Below are 16,768 nucleotides of genomic sequence, written 5' to 3'. Positions count from 1 at the left end.
TTTCTCTCTAGGTTTTCTCCTGGTTCTCCTCCTACCCATCTGAACACTCCTTTTCAGATTCCTTTGCTGGTCTTTGACCCAGTTGTGCACTGTAAACATGGGTGTCCCAGAGGGTCTTATCCTGGGCCTTCTTATGTTCTCTCTCATACCATTTCACTTGGTGATCACATCAGCTCCTATGGATTCAGTTAATGCCTCTACGTAGATAGTTTTCAGACCTATCTCTCTCCTGATCTGTAGTCTTGCTTCTCCAACTACTTATTGGCCATCTCAAAATGAATTTGCCATTGTTATCTTAGACTTAACATGTGCAAAACTGAATATATTGTCTTCTCCCCCCACTCTTCCCAACCTTCAGTTCTTCCTAACCTTCCTTTTACTATTGATGGTAACCCCATCCTCCCAGCAGCCCAAGCTGGTTACCTAGACGTCATTCTTGACTCCTTATTCTTTCCCACCACCCTCTCCCCCATATCCAATCATTTTCCTAGACCTGTTGATTCTACTTAGCGTCTCTCCTAAAGGCCCCCTTCTCTCCTCTGACACACTGTCATCACCTCATGTCTGGACTATTGCAGTTGCCACTAGGGCAGTTCTTAAGTTCCCTCCTAATCAGCTTTTGATATTGGGATTTGGTAGGAAGGGCTCTGTTCTGAGTAATGGAAACTCTTCATAATCAGACATTAGCCATGACGTCTCGGCTTATTGCTGAGATTTTAAAAAATTAGGAAGAAGCAGTAGATAAGCAGATGTGTAGACTATAGAATGTCAGCACCTTGAGGACAGGCACCATTTGTCGGTTTTGCCTTTTGTCTCAAGTGCCTAACTTGGTGCTTGCTTTGCAATTTTTTGGTGTGTGTGTGTGTGTGTGTGTGTGTGTGTGTGTGTATTTAAACCTATGATTTCATGTGTATTGCAAATTCCCAGTGTGGAAACTCCCTTCACAGATCTAGAATAGCAACTCTTCTGGAACTTTGAGTCTTAGAGAGTTGCCTGGGGTTCACAGAGCTTGAGGAGGGCTCAAGGTGACAAGGTATCTTAGGAACTGAACCCAGGTCTTCTTGACTTTAAGACTGGTCCTGTATCTTCTATACCTTATGACTTTGCACACAGAAGGTGCTTAACAAGTGTTTGTGGAATTGCATTGAATACAAGTGGCCCCCATTTCTCTTCACCTTCTGCTTCTCGTGTTCCATTTGGAGAAGGCTTTCGTCTCGCTCCCGTTTCAGGCTGAGTATTTCTTCATTGAGATTTTCTCGCTCAGTTTCATATTTTGAAAGCAAGTCTTCTTTCTCTTGCTTAAGATGGTTTATGGTTATCTCTTTCTCTTCAGTCAATGCCAGACGCAGACTCTCCTGAGGAGTTGAGGCAAAATGGTGGGACAGATTATTAAGTTTTGGAGCTGGAAAGAACAAGGGCAGATGTTGGGGCTAGAATAGGGGTGAAGCTGGGAACAGAGGTGAGAGGAGAGCAGGACAGGACCATGACATGTGTGCCACTGAAATGTGACTTCTGTCAAAATGGTAGAATGGGAAGAGGACTGCATCTGAAGTCAGTGGACTTGGGTTTGAATCTTGATTCTTCTGATTACTACTTGTGTGACCTTGGGTAAATCATGTCCATGGTTGGGTCTTACTTTTCTAATTGGTAAAATGAGAAGATTGGACTATTTGGCTTCTGAGGTCAAAGGACCTTCCAACCCCCATTCTATGACCCATGTGGATCTAGGTGTGGGTCCATGGTCCTTCCTTTACCTGAATCTGAGGATGGTACGAGCTACTGTAGGTCAGGAGTTAATAATGCACAGTGCCTGGTAGATAATAGTGCTTAATAAATGTTTATTGATTGAATGACTACTTAATAAATGTTTGTTCATTAATAACTGATTGGGTATGGGAGGTGAGAGAAGGGAAAAAAGACAAATTTTGGGAAATGAGAGACTGGGAGGTTGGTGGATTCAGTGACAGAAACAGAGAAGTCAGGAGGAGTTGGTCTCAAGGGATGGGTGAGAAGCTGGGTTTGTGCATGTTCAGTTCAGGTAAACTGGAGACCAGGCTCTGGTTCTCAGAAGAGTCAGGGAGGGCTCTGCATGGAGGGGTAACCAGAAACTGTGTGGCAGAGCGAGAGTGTGGACCAGGATTTCTGTACCTGCTTTTCTGGCATGGACTCCTTTCACAGTCTGGGGAAACCTGGGGACCCCTTCTCAGATCCATGTTTTTAAAAATTTATAATCGAAGGAAATCAAAGGAAGTTTCGGTTAGAAACAAGTGAAAACAAGGATGTATTTCCTCCCTATCCAAATTCATAGACCCCTTGAAAACTATCTATGGGTTCTTTCAGGTTCTGTGGACCCCAGGTTGACAATTCCTGGTATAGAGGAGAGGAGGAAAGAAGTCCAAAGTCAGGATCTGGGGAAAGAAAAAGGAACCGTTGATAGAGACTGGGAAGTAGGTAGAGATGTGGAAACAGCCAGGGAAGTGTGGGGTCTTGAAACCAAGGGGAGAAGATATCTAGTGGGAGGGTGTGGTCTACAGTGTGGACTGCTGCAGAGGATGACTAAGAGGAATGAGACCTAGAAGAAGGTCATTGGATTTGTCCATTAGGAGGCCGTTGCTGACTTGTGTGAGAGCAATTTCAATGGAGGTCAGGGTGGGAAGGGGTTGAGGACAGCTTGGGGGAGTGGGGAAGATTAGGTGTAGTCAAATGAAGAAGTAGTTAGTGAGCTTAGGATGGACCCCACACCCCGCAAGTGAACCTCTTCCAGGGGTAAGGCTTTGCTCTATGAAGTTTGGATTTGGTCAAAGGGCCACACTTGAGGACCTGGAGGGCCACTCGCAGGTTCCCCACCCCTGCTCTTGACTTTGCTGGACTGAGCAGCTGGAGGGAGTTACCTTCTCTTTTCTCAGGCGTCCCACATCTTCCCCGTGGGCCAGCGCCTGGTTCCTGAGGGAAAGCTGAGTGTCCTCTTCAAGCTGAGCCATCTGCTGCTCAAGCCGTTCTGCCTCCTGCTTCATCTTGGTGTCTAGAGCCTCCAGTTCATTCTGGGTCCTCTCCACTTCCACTGTGGGGAAAAAAAAAGATGGCCAATACTGGCCACCCACTGACACCCAACTCCATCCTTGGCAGCTCTTCTTATTCATCGGCATGATGATTTGTGATGTGGAAAGTGGGTACTGGGAGCTACTCCCCCACCTAGGATATATGGGGGTGGGGGAGGTGCCGATTCCATAGACCTTGGAGGCGGAGCAAATTGGTGATTCTTTTCCACTCCATAAGAGAACAAATCCAAGCCATTGATTTAATGAAGGGAAAGACTAGAATTCAGAGCTGAATCTATTAAGATGAAATTTCACAGAACAAATGTAAATAATATAAATGATAATGATCAATGCTCCTGCACTGGGGCATAAGAAATCAATAGCACAAGTACCGAATAGGGGTTAGTATGTGGAAAGCAAGTCATGAGGAAAAACAAGTAAACCAAGGTGTGAAGATCTCAGTGGAAAGCAATCTCAGTAAGAGACAACAATGTAGCAGTCTGTCAGAGCACTGAAGGTGATCTGGGGCTCCATCAGTAGAAGCTTGGTGTCCAGAGTAAGGGAGGGGAGCACAGCCTGCCCTGGTCAGAGCACATCTGAGGAGGCCAGGATGGTAAGAGGATTAAAGGATCCATCACATCGGGTTCATTGAAGCAACTACGGTTATGGGGCCCAGAGAAGAGGAGGCTTGGAGAAGACCTGATAACCATCCTCAGGTATGGGAAGGAAGAGGGATTAGTCTGGTGTGGCTTGGCCCCAGAGGGCAGAACTGGAAAGACTGGGTTGAAGGTGTAAAAGGCAAGTTAAGGCTTGATGTCAGGGACCGGTTCCTAGCAATGAAGCTGCCTCGGAGGGAATGGGCTGCCTCGGGAGGCAGCGAGTTCCTGCTCCGTGGTGGTCTTCGAGCAAAGTGTCCAGGATGTTAGTGAGGAGGGGCTTCCTGCTCGGGCCTCAGCCCCCAGAGTACAGGCAGGGAATACCTTGGAGCGCCTGCTTTTCCAGGCGAAGCCTCTGCTGCTCCTCTTCCAGCCGCTCCTTCTGGGCTTCCAGCTGACCCACCCGCTGCTGGGTCGAGAAGAGGCTGCTGTCCAGGGACTCCTTCTCAGCCCTGCAGGTTGGGATCAAACAAGTACAGCTGATGATCCGGGCAATTCCCTTCTGACTTCTGCTGAGCAGCGAGGCTGGACAGAACTCAGAGGCTGATCACAGAACCTCGACTTCTCCACGTGGGTGGGGGCGGTGGAACCAGTACCGACAATGGACATTTGCAGTCGGCACAATGCTTTACTAATGTCTCACTTGAGCTTCACAACAGGAGGGCTCCCGGCACCTGGAGAGGGGGGCGGTGCTATTATTATTTCCATTTTACAGATGAGGAAACTGAGGCATACAGAGGTTGTGACATGCCCAGGATCACTGAATTAGTAAGATTTGAATTCAGGTCTTTCTGATTCCAAGTCCCACGTACCCCTAGCTGTTTGTTATCGTCCCTAGGATAAAACACAGACTCCTTAGCTGGGGCTTTCAGACAGATTTCCCATTATTTCCCCTCATTTCAGCAAAACTGGACAACTAGAGATTCCAGTAACACAGCATTCCCCTTTGCAGGGAGGAGATGCTGTCAATATAGAAATAGGAATGAAACAATCCCTTCCCTCAAGGAGCTTAAGTTCCCCTCGGGGATTCTGCACGCATGCAGATAAATAAATGTCATATATATAAAACTAAGTGCATAGTCATTCTGGGTGGGGGTGGGGAACTGACAACTGGGAGGATTAGGAAGAGTCCGGTCCAGGAGGCATCACCTGAGTGGGGCTGGGGGAGAACTAGGGATTTAAGGAGGCAAAGATGAGGAGGGAGAACATTGCAGGCATGGGGTCAGGAAATGGAATGTTGTGGAGAGGAAACAGCCAGCAGGGTCACTTGTCAGGATAGTAGAGTGAGTGCGGGAGGAAGGTGGGATCAGCCTGGGAATGCTGACTGCAGCCAGGCTGTGGTGGACTCCTATGGCCAAAGGGTTGTGTCGGATGTTGGAGTCAATGGGGAGGCACCGAGCTTCTTGGATAGGGAAGGGACAGGGTCCGAGCTGCTCAGTTGGGCAGCTTCTGGAGGATGGCCGGGAGATGGGAGAGACTGGAAGCAGGGAAGGCCACGAAGAGGCTTGTGCCAAAACAAAGGTAGAGACAATACAGCTTGGGGAACAGGCTGGTGAGAATAGAGACGGATGGGGGAGGCCTCGTGGAGGCAGAAGCAGCCAGATTTGTGTGTGATGGGACTGGGAGTGTGTGAATGAGGTCATGGAGTCAGAGATGGCTCCAAGGTTGGGAAACTAGGTCTGGATGAAGGGTGGTGCCCTGGAAGAGGGTCACAAGATTAGTAAGTGTGGGGCCAGGATCTGAACCCATGTCCTGACCTTAAATCTCATGTTCTTGTCTCTGAGCTTTCCTGCCCAGCTTAGTTATAGCTACCTTCTCCTCCCCTGTGGCTTTAGTGTGCACCCAAGAAGATGTAGGTGACATACTCCAACCAACTCGGTTTCCCTGCGTGTATCTCTGCATATATCGCACCCACACTGTATACCTGTAGACAGGCAAGTCTGTTTATCAAGGATCTTAGATTTCATCACTGTGGGACTCTACCTGGGCTCACATAAGTGACAGGTGTCCTAGCGGGAATGTGAGTTCAGCTTCTCTGGGTCCAAATGGAGGGTTCTCACCCCAAACTATGTGCTCAGCAGCCACTGAGGACTTCTTGAGCGAAGGACCAAGGTCTTTTCTGAAGAGGAAAGGGAAAAAATCTCTGGACTGGGAACCAGGAGACCTGGACTGAGACTCCTTACTCTACCACCAGCCAGCTGTGGCATCTGGGGCATGTGACTCACTATTCATTGCCTCAGTTTCCTCTCATGTAAAATGCAGGTGTAGTACATCCGCTTGCCCTGGTTACTGGGGCTTGTTGGGGCTGTGAGATGTGTCTCATACGATGTCTGGAATGCGCCCGGTATCTTTTTTGTTTACTGTGGAGCTTGGAGTCTAGACAGTGAGCCCCAAGGGGAAGGGCTTGAGCCCTGAGTCACAGGTCTGATGCTCAGAGGAGGGCGGAGGAAGAGGGAGGGGGAAGAAAGTGGCTAATGTTCACCAAGCCCAGGGGCATCTGTTATCTCCCATCCTATCAACAAGAGGGAGGCAGGGACGGATTTCTAAGAGGAGAAACTCATCAGCTCAGAGGAGCCCAGTGTGGGAGGGCTTTCCGGATCCCTCAGCTACAAGGGCCTGCCTTCCCCTCCAAGGTGACCTGGTATTGGATTTGGCTGTATTGTGTCCATCTCTATATGGGGACATGTTGTCACTTCCATTAGAATAATCATGGCTAACAATTATATAGCACCTACTATGTGCCAGGTACTATGCTAAAAGCTTTACAATTATTTTTCTCATCTGATCTGCACAACAACCCTAAGAGGTAGGTGCTATTATTATCCCCATTTTACACATAAGAAAACTGAGGCAAACAGGGTTAAGTGACTTGCCCAGGGTCACACAGCTAGTAAGTGTCTGAGGCCAGATTTGAACTCAGGAAGATGAATCATCCTGACTTCCGGTCCCACACTCTGCTTAACATATCTCTGTTGGTTGGTTAATTGAACTAGGATTGAGGGAGAAGTGGAGATCAGTACAGGGGATTAGGCTTGGTTCAGATGAGACCACTTTGTCAGAGAAGCATCAGAGAAGAGGAACGGTCAATGGACTTGGGTGAGGGGAGCCTGGGCACCAGGCTAAAGTCATGGAATAGAGAAGCAAATGTGATAAATAAAAGCATGTCCCCCATCTATCCTAGCTAGTACCACAACTGATCTCCCAAGGCAGGGTCCTGCAGTTCTGAATTCAGAGAGATCTGCCAAGGCAGGGAGAGGCTCTGGAGCAGCTGGAGAGGAAGGGTCTTTCTTAGCCAGGGGGGCAGGGGGTCAAGGCAGGACACCTTGCCCCAGGCTGAGGGCAGGTGGGGAGAGGCTTACCTGGAAGGACCATAGACAAGGGTTACACTTCAAGCAATAGATAAGGACTGGGGTGTGAATGCAAGAAGGGTTGAGCTACCAATAGCTTTGTCAATTGGACCCAATGGGTTAAAGATAGGAAGCTGTGTGAACATCTCTCTGGGGCAGGGACTGACTGACTGACTGAGAAAGGAGATTTAACTCAATGAGCATTTATTAAGTGGCCCCTGTGTGCATGGCACTGTGCTAGGCACAGGGTATACAAAGGCAAAACCAAAGCAGTCCCTGCCCTCAAGGGGCCTCCATTCCACTGGTGATGCTTTGTTTACACAGAGCAGTAAATACAAAAAAAAACAAACAAAGAAATTTGGGGAGGGGATGCTGACAATTAGGGGAATCAAGAAGCTGAGCCTTGAAGGGTACTAGAGATTCCAAGAGGCAGAAATGAGGATGGAGAGCATTATACTCAAGGAATGGTGAGGGCAAAGGTGTGGAGGTGGGAGATTAAATTACTGTCGTGTGTTAGGTACAGGGGACAGCAAACAGGCCAGTCTGACTAGAATGTGTAATGTGGGAGGGGAAGAATGCAAAATGTCTGGAAATAGAGGCTGGAATTAGATTGTGAAAAGCTAAATTAAATGATAGGCAAGTTTGTATTGTAGCATAATGACAATGGGGAGCCATTGAAGTTTTTTGAACACAGAAGTAACATGGTCAGATCTGTGTTTCAGGAATTTAGCAGCTGAGTGGAGCCTGGATTGGGCTTGGGGGGGGGGGGGTCAGTCAGAAAATGGGAGAAAGAATAGGTAGGATGTATAGTGGAAAGGGCACCAGATGTAAGTCAGAGGACTGGGGCTTAAATATCACTGTTACTCACTATTCTCAGAATCATCAGATGAGTCACTATCCCGCTGTGCCTCAGTTTCCTCATTTGTAAAATGAGAAGATTGAACTAGAAGGCCTCTAAGATCTCCCATTGTTACTCAGCCCCCAAGCCCATGGATAACTTTTCAATATCTGCCTTTCTCACAGTGAGGATACATCCACCCCCTCCGGGGTGTGCTAGAGACAGCTTAATCTGATTGCTAAATGTTTACTGTATTTGCACCTTGGAAATGATAAATGCTATAAATCAGGGCTTAATTGATGCTTTGTTCATTGTCTAGACTTAAGAAGAAAGGATAAAATGTTTATAATGCAGATTAGACTTAAAAGTGAGCTCTGAGTTAATTACCCCCTTCAAGACCTCCTCCTCCAATGCATGAGTTCATCTGAGACCCTCCATTTGAGGAAGTAGCAACATCCCTCACGCTCACTTCTAACCTAGCTCAGCCTCTACTCTCCAAATTCCTTTTCTCCCCATCCCCTTCCCCCCTTTTCAGCTCCCCTTCTATGGATGTTTCCCTCCATTAGAATGTAAGCTTCTGGAGGACAGAGATTACCTTTCCTTTTGCTTGTATTTGTGTCCTACTATTTAGCACAGCATTTGGCATTTACTAAACACTTAATAAAGGTTTTATCTAATCTAAGAAATAACAAGGGCTGATTGTAAGTGTTCAGAGAAGACTAGGTTTGCTGGAAAAGACTGTAATACATTTTATAACTTTTTCATTTGCTGAATGTTTATTCTTTCTGCTGTAGGTCAGAGCAGTAAAAGGCTTTTCAAATTCTGGAAAATAAGGATTTTAGCTTTTTTTTTTTTGAGGAATAGGGGAAGGAAAAGCCAAGCTGAGTAGTGGAAGTAAGTAGTCTGGAGGGAAGAAGTGATGGCAGCTAGAAAATCAGCGGGAAGGGCTAGTGAGCCAAGTTCTTTGGACTTGCTTTTGGATGAGAAGCCACGTGATCCACTAGACTCAGTTTCTCCAGTGTGTTGAATTAAATAATGTCTAAGATTTCTCCCAACTCTATCATTAGGGGATGGTATTGCTCTAAGAATAGAGTGCAGGAGTCTAGGATTCTGGGAGTCTTGCTGAATAGGAAATTAGGGCTCTGATCTGGGCACTGAGAAGAGGAGGTCAAGGTACCTGAGAGCAGCCCTCTCCTCCACCAGGACTCGATTCTGTCTTTCCAAGGATGTGTGTTCCAACACAAGTCTTGTTTTCTCTTTAGCCATCTCTTCTTTTTCTAGTATTGTTTGCTGGAGAGAGTCAGCTTGCATTTTTATCTCTTGCTGGTTGTGGTCTAGTTGCCCTTCCAAAGTGTGCTTCTGACAGCTTACCTTTGGGATTTCAAAATGAAGAGCAAGGCAGAGAAAGAGATAGAAGTGGAAAACAGGAGAGAGAAAAGTGGAAAAAAGAAGAGGCAGAGATGAATAAAGTACATGGAAAGGAGAGATGAAAGTAGAGAATAGGAAAGTGAGAGAGGGAAAGAAAGTTCAAAATGGGATGGGAGAGGTATGATTGTTTTAAGCAAAATGAACTGCAAGGACTAGTGGTTTTAGCAGACAAAAAGTAATATATGAAAATTTAATGGTGAAACACAACAGTCATAACTTTGGATGTTAATGGATTAAACTCACTCATAAAATGAAATAAAATGGAAAATGGATTGGGAAACTGAACCCCAAGATTTACTGCATATAAGACATAAGCTTAAAACATAAAACTATATAACAGGGCTAGAATGAATGGTTGCACGCCTCCTGCCTCTTGGTAGGAGGTGGTGGGCTAGAGGTTTAGAATGAAACTTACATTTTCTGACAGTCAATCAACATATTGAGACTTATTTGTTACAAGGGAGAAATTCTATCGGGAGTCATTGGATGTTGATAGAGATGCAAAAAATGAAGAAAAGAGCATTAATAAAACATTAAAAATACACAGAAGAAGACAAAAAGTTCAAAAGAGGACACAAACAAAACCATTTTGCTATTACCTTGTTAAATTTAGTATGTACTTAAAAAGACAAACTGTACCTAATGGAAACCCATGGACTCATATATAATCCTCTTTTTTGTCCTTTGCATTTTGACATGTTTGTTTATTGGCTGATGATTAAACTCATAATAAAAAAGAAAAAAATGTGATGAAGGGCTGGAATAAAAATCATTGTACTTCAGATAAATTCCCCCCAACCAGGAGTTATGACTATGATTTAAAAGAAAGGGACAGAAAAAAAGATATTGTCATGATGGAAAGAGAGAGGAAAAACTCAGTCATCTTTAAAATATGCCTAAAGACAACTCCTACATGCAAAAAAATGCATTAAAAAGTGTACGTGTGTGTGGAAGAAGCTCTTGAAAGGATTCTGGGACATCTAGCTTTGAACTGCAGAGAAAGCCAAGACTCAAGAGATTAAGAGCAGTAAGAAATCTCCAAGGATCTCAACAACCACGTCTGCAAGGCTCTGAGAGTTAGACTTTCCAGTTCAGGGGCACTTAGCCTACATCTCTTCTCACCTGCATGAGACGCTCATGCAGCTGGGCTTTCTCTCTCTGAAGCAACATCATGTCTTCCTCCAGGTTCCCTCTTTCCTCCTCTGCCGTCTGCAAGGTTTGATCCAGTCCCTGCTTCTCCCTTTGGATGTGGTCCAGCTCCTGGCCCAGATGAGCAAGCTGATCTTGAAGGCGGCTCACCTCTTGTTCTAGCTGCCACTGCTGGTCTAGCCACTGGTTCTTCTCCTGTTCCAGCTGTTTAGCCCAAGAGAAAACAAGGAGAATGTCTATGCAATGGTTGGGAAGGCACATTGCCTAATCCAGAAGAAGATGATGCTGACCTGTCTATGCTCTATCACTACAGTGGGGGCTCTGGGTGCAAAGGGGAAGTTTGGGAGTTGTCTTTCTGCTACCCACCCTCCTCTGGCCCTTACCTCTTCTGTTTCCCCTCCTCAAAGGCAACCCTCAGGGAAGAATATACATTTAGTCATTTACACCTTAGTATGAATTGAAGTGATTCCAGTTACCTCTCCAGAATCCTAAAATTTTCACCCTAATCTCTCATTGTGGAATGTTCTCTTTTATGGGAATTTAAGGCACCCACAGAATAAATGGGAAAATATTTGTGAGTAGGGTGAAAGGCTTGTGTGGGGGAAAGTCTGCTGGTTACGTAGTCTGAGGATGTGGGTTTGAATATTTGTCTTAAAGGACAGTATTGGCGTTTTGGCGTAGGTGTGGCCATGATGCATGGGTGGGGAAGGGTCTTCTGATGTCCTCCCCATGCTGACTCTTTTCGCATTTAGAATGTGGTTCTCCAAGAAACAGACACTAGTTTGAGTGGCTGGGTGACGCTAGGACTTCTTACCTGTAGGATCATCCGGTTCAGGTTGACCTTGTCTTGAGCCAGGCTTTCTGTCAGGGCTGCCATCTTGACCAATGTGTCCCTTCGTTCTGTGTCATCAGCTCTCATCTTGGTTATTTGTGACTCGAGTTGGGTGCTGCTGGCCTCTGCCTGGAGTGAAGAGAGAACCACCGGAGGTGGACCTCTTAGGCACCCTCACATGAGTGAGCTGGGAAACTATGTCCTCATCCCAAGGGGACCAGGAGAAGAGGCCCTCAGCTCTCAGTCCTGAAGAGGCATTCTGCAAACTTGGAATGTCAGGGTAATCATTGTTTGCTGTAGAACAGAGTTCAGCGCAAGGCAGGCTATGTTTCCATAACCCAAATATTTGGGTTTTATTTATTTATAAAGAAGGCAGTGCCCCCCGCTTGGACTCCATCCAAGGAGATTTTGTTACTGAAACACCAAAAAGGTTTCACTGCTTCCCATAGCATGGTCCCCCACAAAGCTCATATTACAAGGTCCTGAGCCCAGCACCCACTTTCCGCCTGCCTTGCATTAAGGCACAGGCTACATTAGCACTGTGAACAATACGTTTGAGAGCATGGAGAGAACGGCCCGTCGTATCATGGATTTAGAGCTGAAAGGGACTTTAGAAATCACCTTGTCCGGCCCTTTCATTCTGTAAAGGAGGAAACTGAGGCACAGAAAGGGGAGAGTGTTCCCCTGGCCCTGGACATCCAAAATCCAGGATGGTCAGGGATCCTGCTAGAAAGCTGATCTTGGGGAAGCAGGGGAGATGCTCCATCCAGACTGACTTTTTCCGGGCTGATCCAGTTATGAAGCACAGAGCCATGGGACCTAGGCTCAAATCTCAGCTCAACTGCTCCCCAGCTGTGTGTCCTGCGGCTAGTGGCTTCACACCTTTGGGCCTCAGTTTCCTCATTTGTAAAACATCCTCTCAGCTCCCTTCCAGCCCTGGACCTGGGACCCTGTGACTCCAGGTCAAGGGCTCATCCCTTCACATGGCGCTGGAAAGATGATGGTCTCTAAATGAGGCAGCAGATGATTGGACGCGGAGGATTTCAGATGTTATCATCCGAAAGGAGAAGAACACTCTTCCTCGACGCTTCCTTTTGCTGTTATGCCCAGCTCTGATGTATGTCTGGAAGGGACCTGAGGGACCTTCTAACCTAAACCCTTCACTTTACAGAAGAGGAAACTGAGGCTCAGGCAGGGAAAGCCACTTGCTCGCAAGTGGAGGAGTGGGGCTCGAACCCAGACCTTCCACCTCTAAATCCAAAGTCTTTCCACCATGCTACCTTGTTGCTTGTGGCTTAGAGGTAGAGTCAGGCTTACACCGGGAAAGAAGGTTTGATTTCTCTCCTCCTTCCTCAATAGGCAGAACCGTAACTAGGGTTGGACAACTGGAGCCTTGCTCTGGGGTGTTGATGTACATGGGGTGCACCCTTCTTTCTATGTTCTTCCATGCCCCTGGCCTTGAGTCTCTTGGCATTCCACTGGTTCCAATTCCTGGGCTGGCCTGGGGCTGCCAACCATGGGGCCCATGGTCATGGTATCTCTCTTCTTGGACCTGTCTGCCGTGGAAGAAGCATTGAACCTTCTCTTTTCTTCCACCTCCCCTCTCTCCACCTTTTCCTGAGAGTTAAGATGTCAGTCCTTGGGGTGTCAGCTGGTATCTTGGGGGCATGCAGATTGTCTTGGGAATCCACATCATGCCTTTCATGGGGCACTGTCATCGTGACTGTCTACTGTTCCCAGAGGGGAAGCCTGGGGGCTCTGCCTCCCTCTCTCCAAGGGCCTGGGATCCTGGTACTTGCCCACCCTTCCTCAAGTGAATTTGCCTCAAATATTGGGACTCCTGGTTATGGCTGTGCCCACTGGGTGGGGTGTCCTTGTTGTACCCTGCAAAGCAGCAAGGAGAGAACTGGGCTGGGATTTTAGAAACACTAACAATTCAATGAAGTCATTGACTAATGACCTCCATCGGACCTTTTCACACCCCTTCCGCATGGCAGTCCTCACGGAGCCCTGCTCTAATGGCCGAGGAGAACAAAGGTTGTCCAATTGCTCAGTACGTCCAAGCCCCCCAGAGGAAGCCAATCTGGATGGAATTTCCCCTGCATCCCTGAGATTGGCTTTCTGGTGGGCTCCTCACTCACCCTGGTGTTTCACAACCTTGGGCTGGCAGGGCCAGGGCACATGTCAATGTAGCCCTTTGTTTCTTGTTTTAACGCAATTTGGGGAGTTTGTTTTTTCGAGAGATTGGAAAATAAATGAATGTGAGCCTGAGGCTGACAGCCTAGAGAAGAAGGAAGGGAGAGGAGAGCAGAACAGGAGAGGGGGCTGGGGGTGGGGAGTCATGGGGGCAAGGAGGAAGGACAAAGAAAACAGAGACAGAAATGTGAGCCCCCCGGAAGCTGACGGCCCTGGAGGCCCTGCCAGGCTGGCCATACTTGGGTGAGGGAGCGGCGAAGGCCCTCCTTCTGGCTCTCCAGGACTTCCTTCTCCAGGACTGCCTGGTTCAGGGACTCCTTCACCATCACCAGCTCTTCCTTCAGGCCTGACATCTTCTCCTCTAATTGCTTCTGGCTCCTCTGGCTGGAGGGGGAGGGGAGGGAAAAAGCCAACATTTAGCTTTCACTTACTACTCATCATGCCCCAAAGCCAGCCCTGCCCATTGGGCCAGAGGTTCTCCTTACAACTTGGTGGCATCTCACTCTAACGGTCTAACCCTATCAAGTCACGTCAAAAACATGGAAACTGAGGCTCGAAAAGGGGTAATGGCTTCATTTACTCATCCCTTCCATCACTGCTAGTCTCTGTGCACACAGGAGGTACTTAATAAATGCTGTTGAATGAAACAAGGTAGGGTGGTGAGGCAGTGTGTGACAGGTTAGAAACTGTACTGGATTAGAGTTAGGAGGACTCCCCTTTGACACTTGCTAACTGAGTGACCTTGGCCAAATCACATCAGCCCTGAGTACTTCCGTTTCCTTATGTATAAGATGGGGGAGGTCCTTGCTGCAGGACCTGCTTGTATACCTCAAACGCTCATCATTTATTGCACAGTCACGGCACCCCAAAGTGGGGAGGGCCCCTGAGGCCATCTGGTCCCACTGATCCCCAAGAATCCCTCCCCTCTGCAGCACATCTCTGAAAAGTGTTCATGGAGCCTCTGCTTACAGACCTGCAGTAATGGTGAGCTCACCACCTCCTGAGAAAGCCCTTCCCATATTGAGACTGCTTTAATTGTTAAGAAGTATTCCCCCACATTGAGCACCTATTTACCTCTCACTCCGCGAAATAAAGTGAAATGATCACAGGGCTTGCAGTCAGAAGCCCTGGGATAGGGTCCTCAATCTGCCTTGTACAAGCTCATTGGCCTGGGCCCATCCCTCTACCCCCCTAAGCCTCAGTTTCCCTATCTGAAGAATGGGTGTAACGCCTGTCATACCTGCCTCATGCCGTTTTTTCGAGGTTCACGGGAGATCATCTATGTGGAGCTGCTTTGTAACCACAAAGTCGCCCACTGTTCTTAGGGACAAAGCACCACGTCACCCCAGACTCTGAATGGCATCAGTGCCACTCCCACAAGCCAAAGAGCACCGAGCCAGCATCTCCTTCAGAGTGGAATGGACTGCTTCATTTATGCCATTGTACGGTGCCCAGCACCGGGCTGACAGAATGGGGGCTTCCCGAGGGCCTGTCCATTGCATGTCAATAGGGCCCTGACTCAGAGTCAGACTCCAGCTCAGACCTTCAGCGGCTCTTAGTCTGGACGGGTCACTTAATTTCTGTTTCTACGGTTCCCTTCTAACTTAAAATCTATGATCGGAACATCCAACGTCTTGATTCCCAGAGCTCCAGCTGAGCTCGCGGCAAGAACATTAGATTAGTGATTCTGGCTTCTCTTGCCAGGCCGGTCTTTAGCCACCGTGGGCCAGTCCTATCTCCTCTATAGGACTCAGTTTCCTCCATGTGATGGAGAGTGATGGACCAGATAGACGATCCCTGAGGCCCCCTTCTGGGGCAGCTGGGGGCGCCACAGAGCATAGAGTGCTGGGCACTCTATTAGTCCTCTTCCTGAGTTCAAATCTGTCCTCAGACACTTACTACCTGTGTGACCCTGGGCAAGTCACTTCACCCTGTTTGCCTCAGTTTCCTCATCTGGAAAATGAGCTGGAGAAGGAAAAGGCAACAGCTCCAGTATCTTTGCCAGGAAAACCCCAAATGGGGTCACAAAGAATCAGACACAATTGAAACGACTCAACAAGGAGGCCCCTTCTTTTAGCCCTGAACATCTCTAACTGGTGCCGGGGAGCACTGGGAGATTCCACACCCCCGGAGAGTGCCCTGGGGGAGGCTCTCCTGGGGCTCACCCCTGCACCCCTTCATCTCAGCGCAGCAAACCTCCGGAATCCAGCCGCACTCACCCTGTTTCCAATTCCTTCTGACTCCTCTCCTCCTTTCTTGACATTTCCTCTCGTTGCTTCTCCAAGAGACTCTGATGCCTTTGCAGCTCCGTGTTGGTGGCTTTGAGCCTTTCTATTTCCAGGGAGGAACGATCCGCCTTTTGGGTCAAGTCCTGCATCCTGGTCTCCAAGGTCTCCTTTTCCCTGTGGGGCAGAAAGGGAGATAAAGAGTGGGTCTCTCTGAGGAGGAAGTCCACTCCATGACAAGTCATCCTGTCTGTGGCTTGTTTGTACACAGTTGTCTGCAAGTCATCTCCCCCACTAGTGTTTGAGCTCCTTGAGGGCAGGAGACTGTCTTTTGTCTTTCTTTGTATCCCCAGGACTTAGCTTAACACAGTGATCATCGTATAGTAGGTGCTTAGTAGCTGCTTATAGATTCAAAAAGCTTAGTTTAAGGGAAAGGCACTATTGGGGAAAGAAAAACGAAAATGATGTTTCCCCCCCCCCCATCATACTTTTCTTTGTGCTTTGCTGCAACTAATTCCATTTCATTGTGAGTTTAAATGATCCTTGAAACATTTGACTTCCTCATACCAAGAACCCCTACAATATCTCTAACAGTCATTGAAGTGTGCTCTTTAAGAACTACAACTTTTATACATTTCCTTGAAGAATTGCCCATTCTTAAAAAAATAGAATTAAAAACACAACAGAAGAGAATAATAAAAACACATGCATATAGTACAAAATATGGCACTTGTTGGACAGAAAACTAAAAGTGAGGAAACCAGTTTCATCTTACTAAAATAGATATTTTAAGTCAGCCTAGTGTCAGTAGACGCACACATGGCAATATTGTTGTTATAAAATGAACCCATATCAAAATTATTGCTTGTTCCAATTAATTCACACGCAACTCTAAGTCAGATGAACTGAGCTAATGTCAACGTTGTATGGAACTCACCCCAGTCTTGGCTATGTGCCTGTTGCTTTGAAAGCACCATTGTTCTGACCTCAGTCTCTCTAGCATGGGGAACCAACGGACTTTCTCACAGACAAATCACCCTCCTCTTGCATGTTTCTGAT

At 47.4% G+C, this 16,768-nt stretch overlaps 1 protein-coding gene across 1 annotated transcript in view; it reads right to left on the bottom strand.

Annotated features, from left to right (window-relative positions):
• CROCC2 (ciliary rootlet coiled-coil, rootletin family member 2) overlaps nucleotides 1–16,768 on the bottom strand; it is a 168,636-nt gene that overhangs the window by 70,550 nt on the left and 81,318 nt on the right. The window contains exons 14-21 of the mRNA XM_027876038.1: nucleotides 15,704–15,886; nucleotides 13,724–13,868; nucleotides 11,271–11,417; nucleotides 10,430–10,660; nucleotides 9,057–9,250; nucleotides 4,019–4,146; nucleotides 2,892–3,061; nucleotides 1,176–1,355 (exon numbers count right to left, since the gene is read on the bottom strand). Coding sequence (XP_027731839.1) covers nucleotides 1,176–1,355; nucleotides 2,892–3,061; nucleotides 4,019–4,146; nucleotides 9,057–9,250; nucleotides 10,430–10,660; nucleotides 11,271–11,417; nucleotides 13,724–13,868; nucleotides 15,704–15,886 — 1,378 coding nt within the window. The remainder of the gene's footprint in view (nucleotides 1–1,175; nucleotides 1,356–2,891; nucleotides 3,062–4,018; nucleotides 4,147–9,056; nucleotides 9,251–10,429; nucleotides 10,661–11,270; nucleotides 11,418–13,723; nucleotides 13,869–15,703; nucleotides 15,887–16,768) is intronic.

The sequence above is a fragment of the Vombatus ursinus genome, unplaced genomic scaffold (assembly GCF_900497805.2).
Source record: "Vombatus ursinus unplaced genomic scaffold, bare-nosed wombat genome assembly UNPS02014810.1, whole genome shotgun sequence".
Classification (NCBI taxonomy): Eukaryota; Metazoa; Chordata; class Mammalia; order Diprotodontia; family Vombatidae; genus Vombatus; species Vombatus ursinus.
The sequence above is the reverse complement of the archived record's forward strand: the minus strand, read 5'-3'. Positions and strand labels throughout refer to the sequence as shown.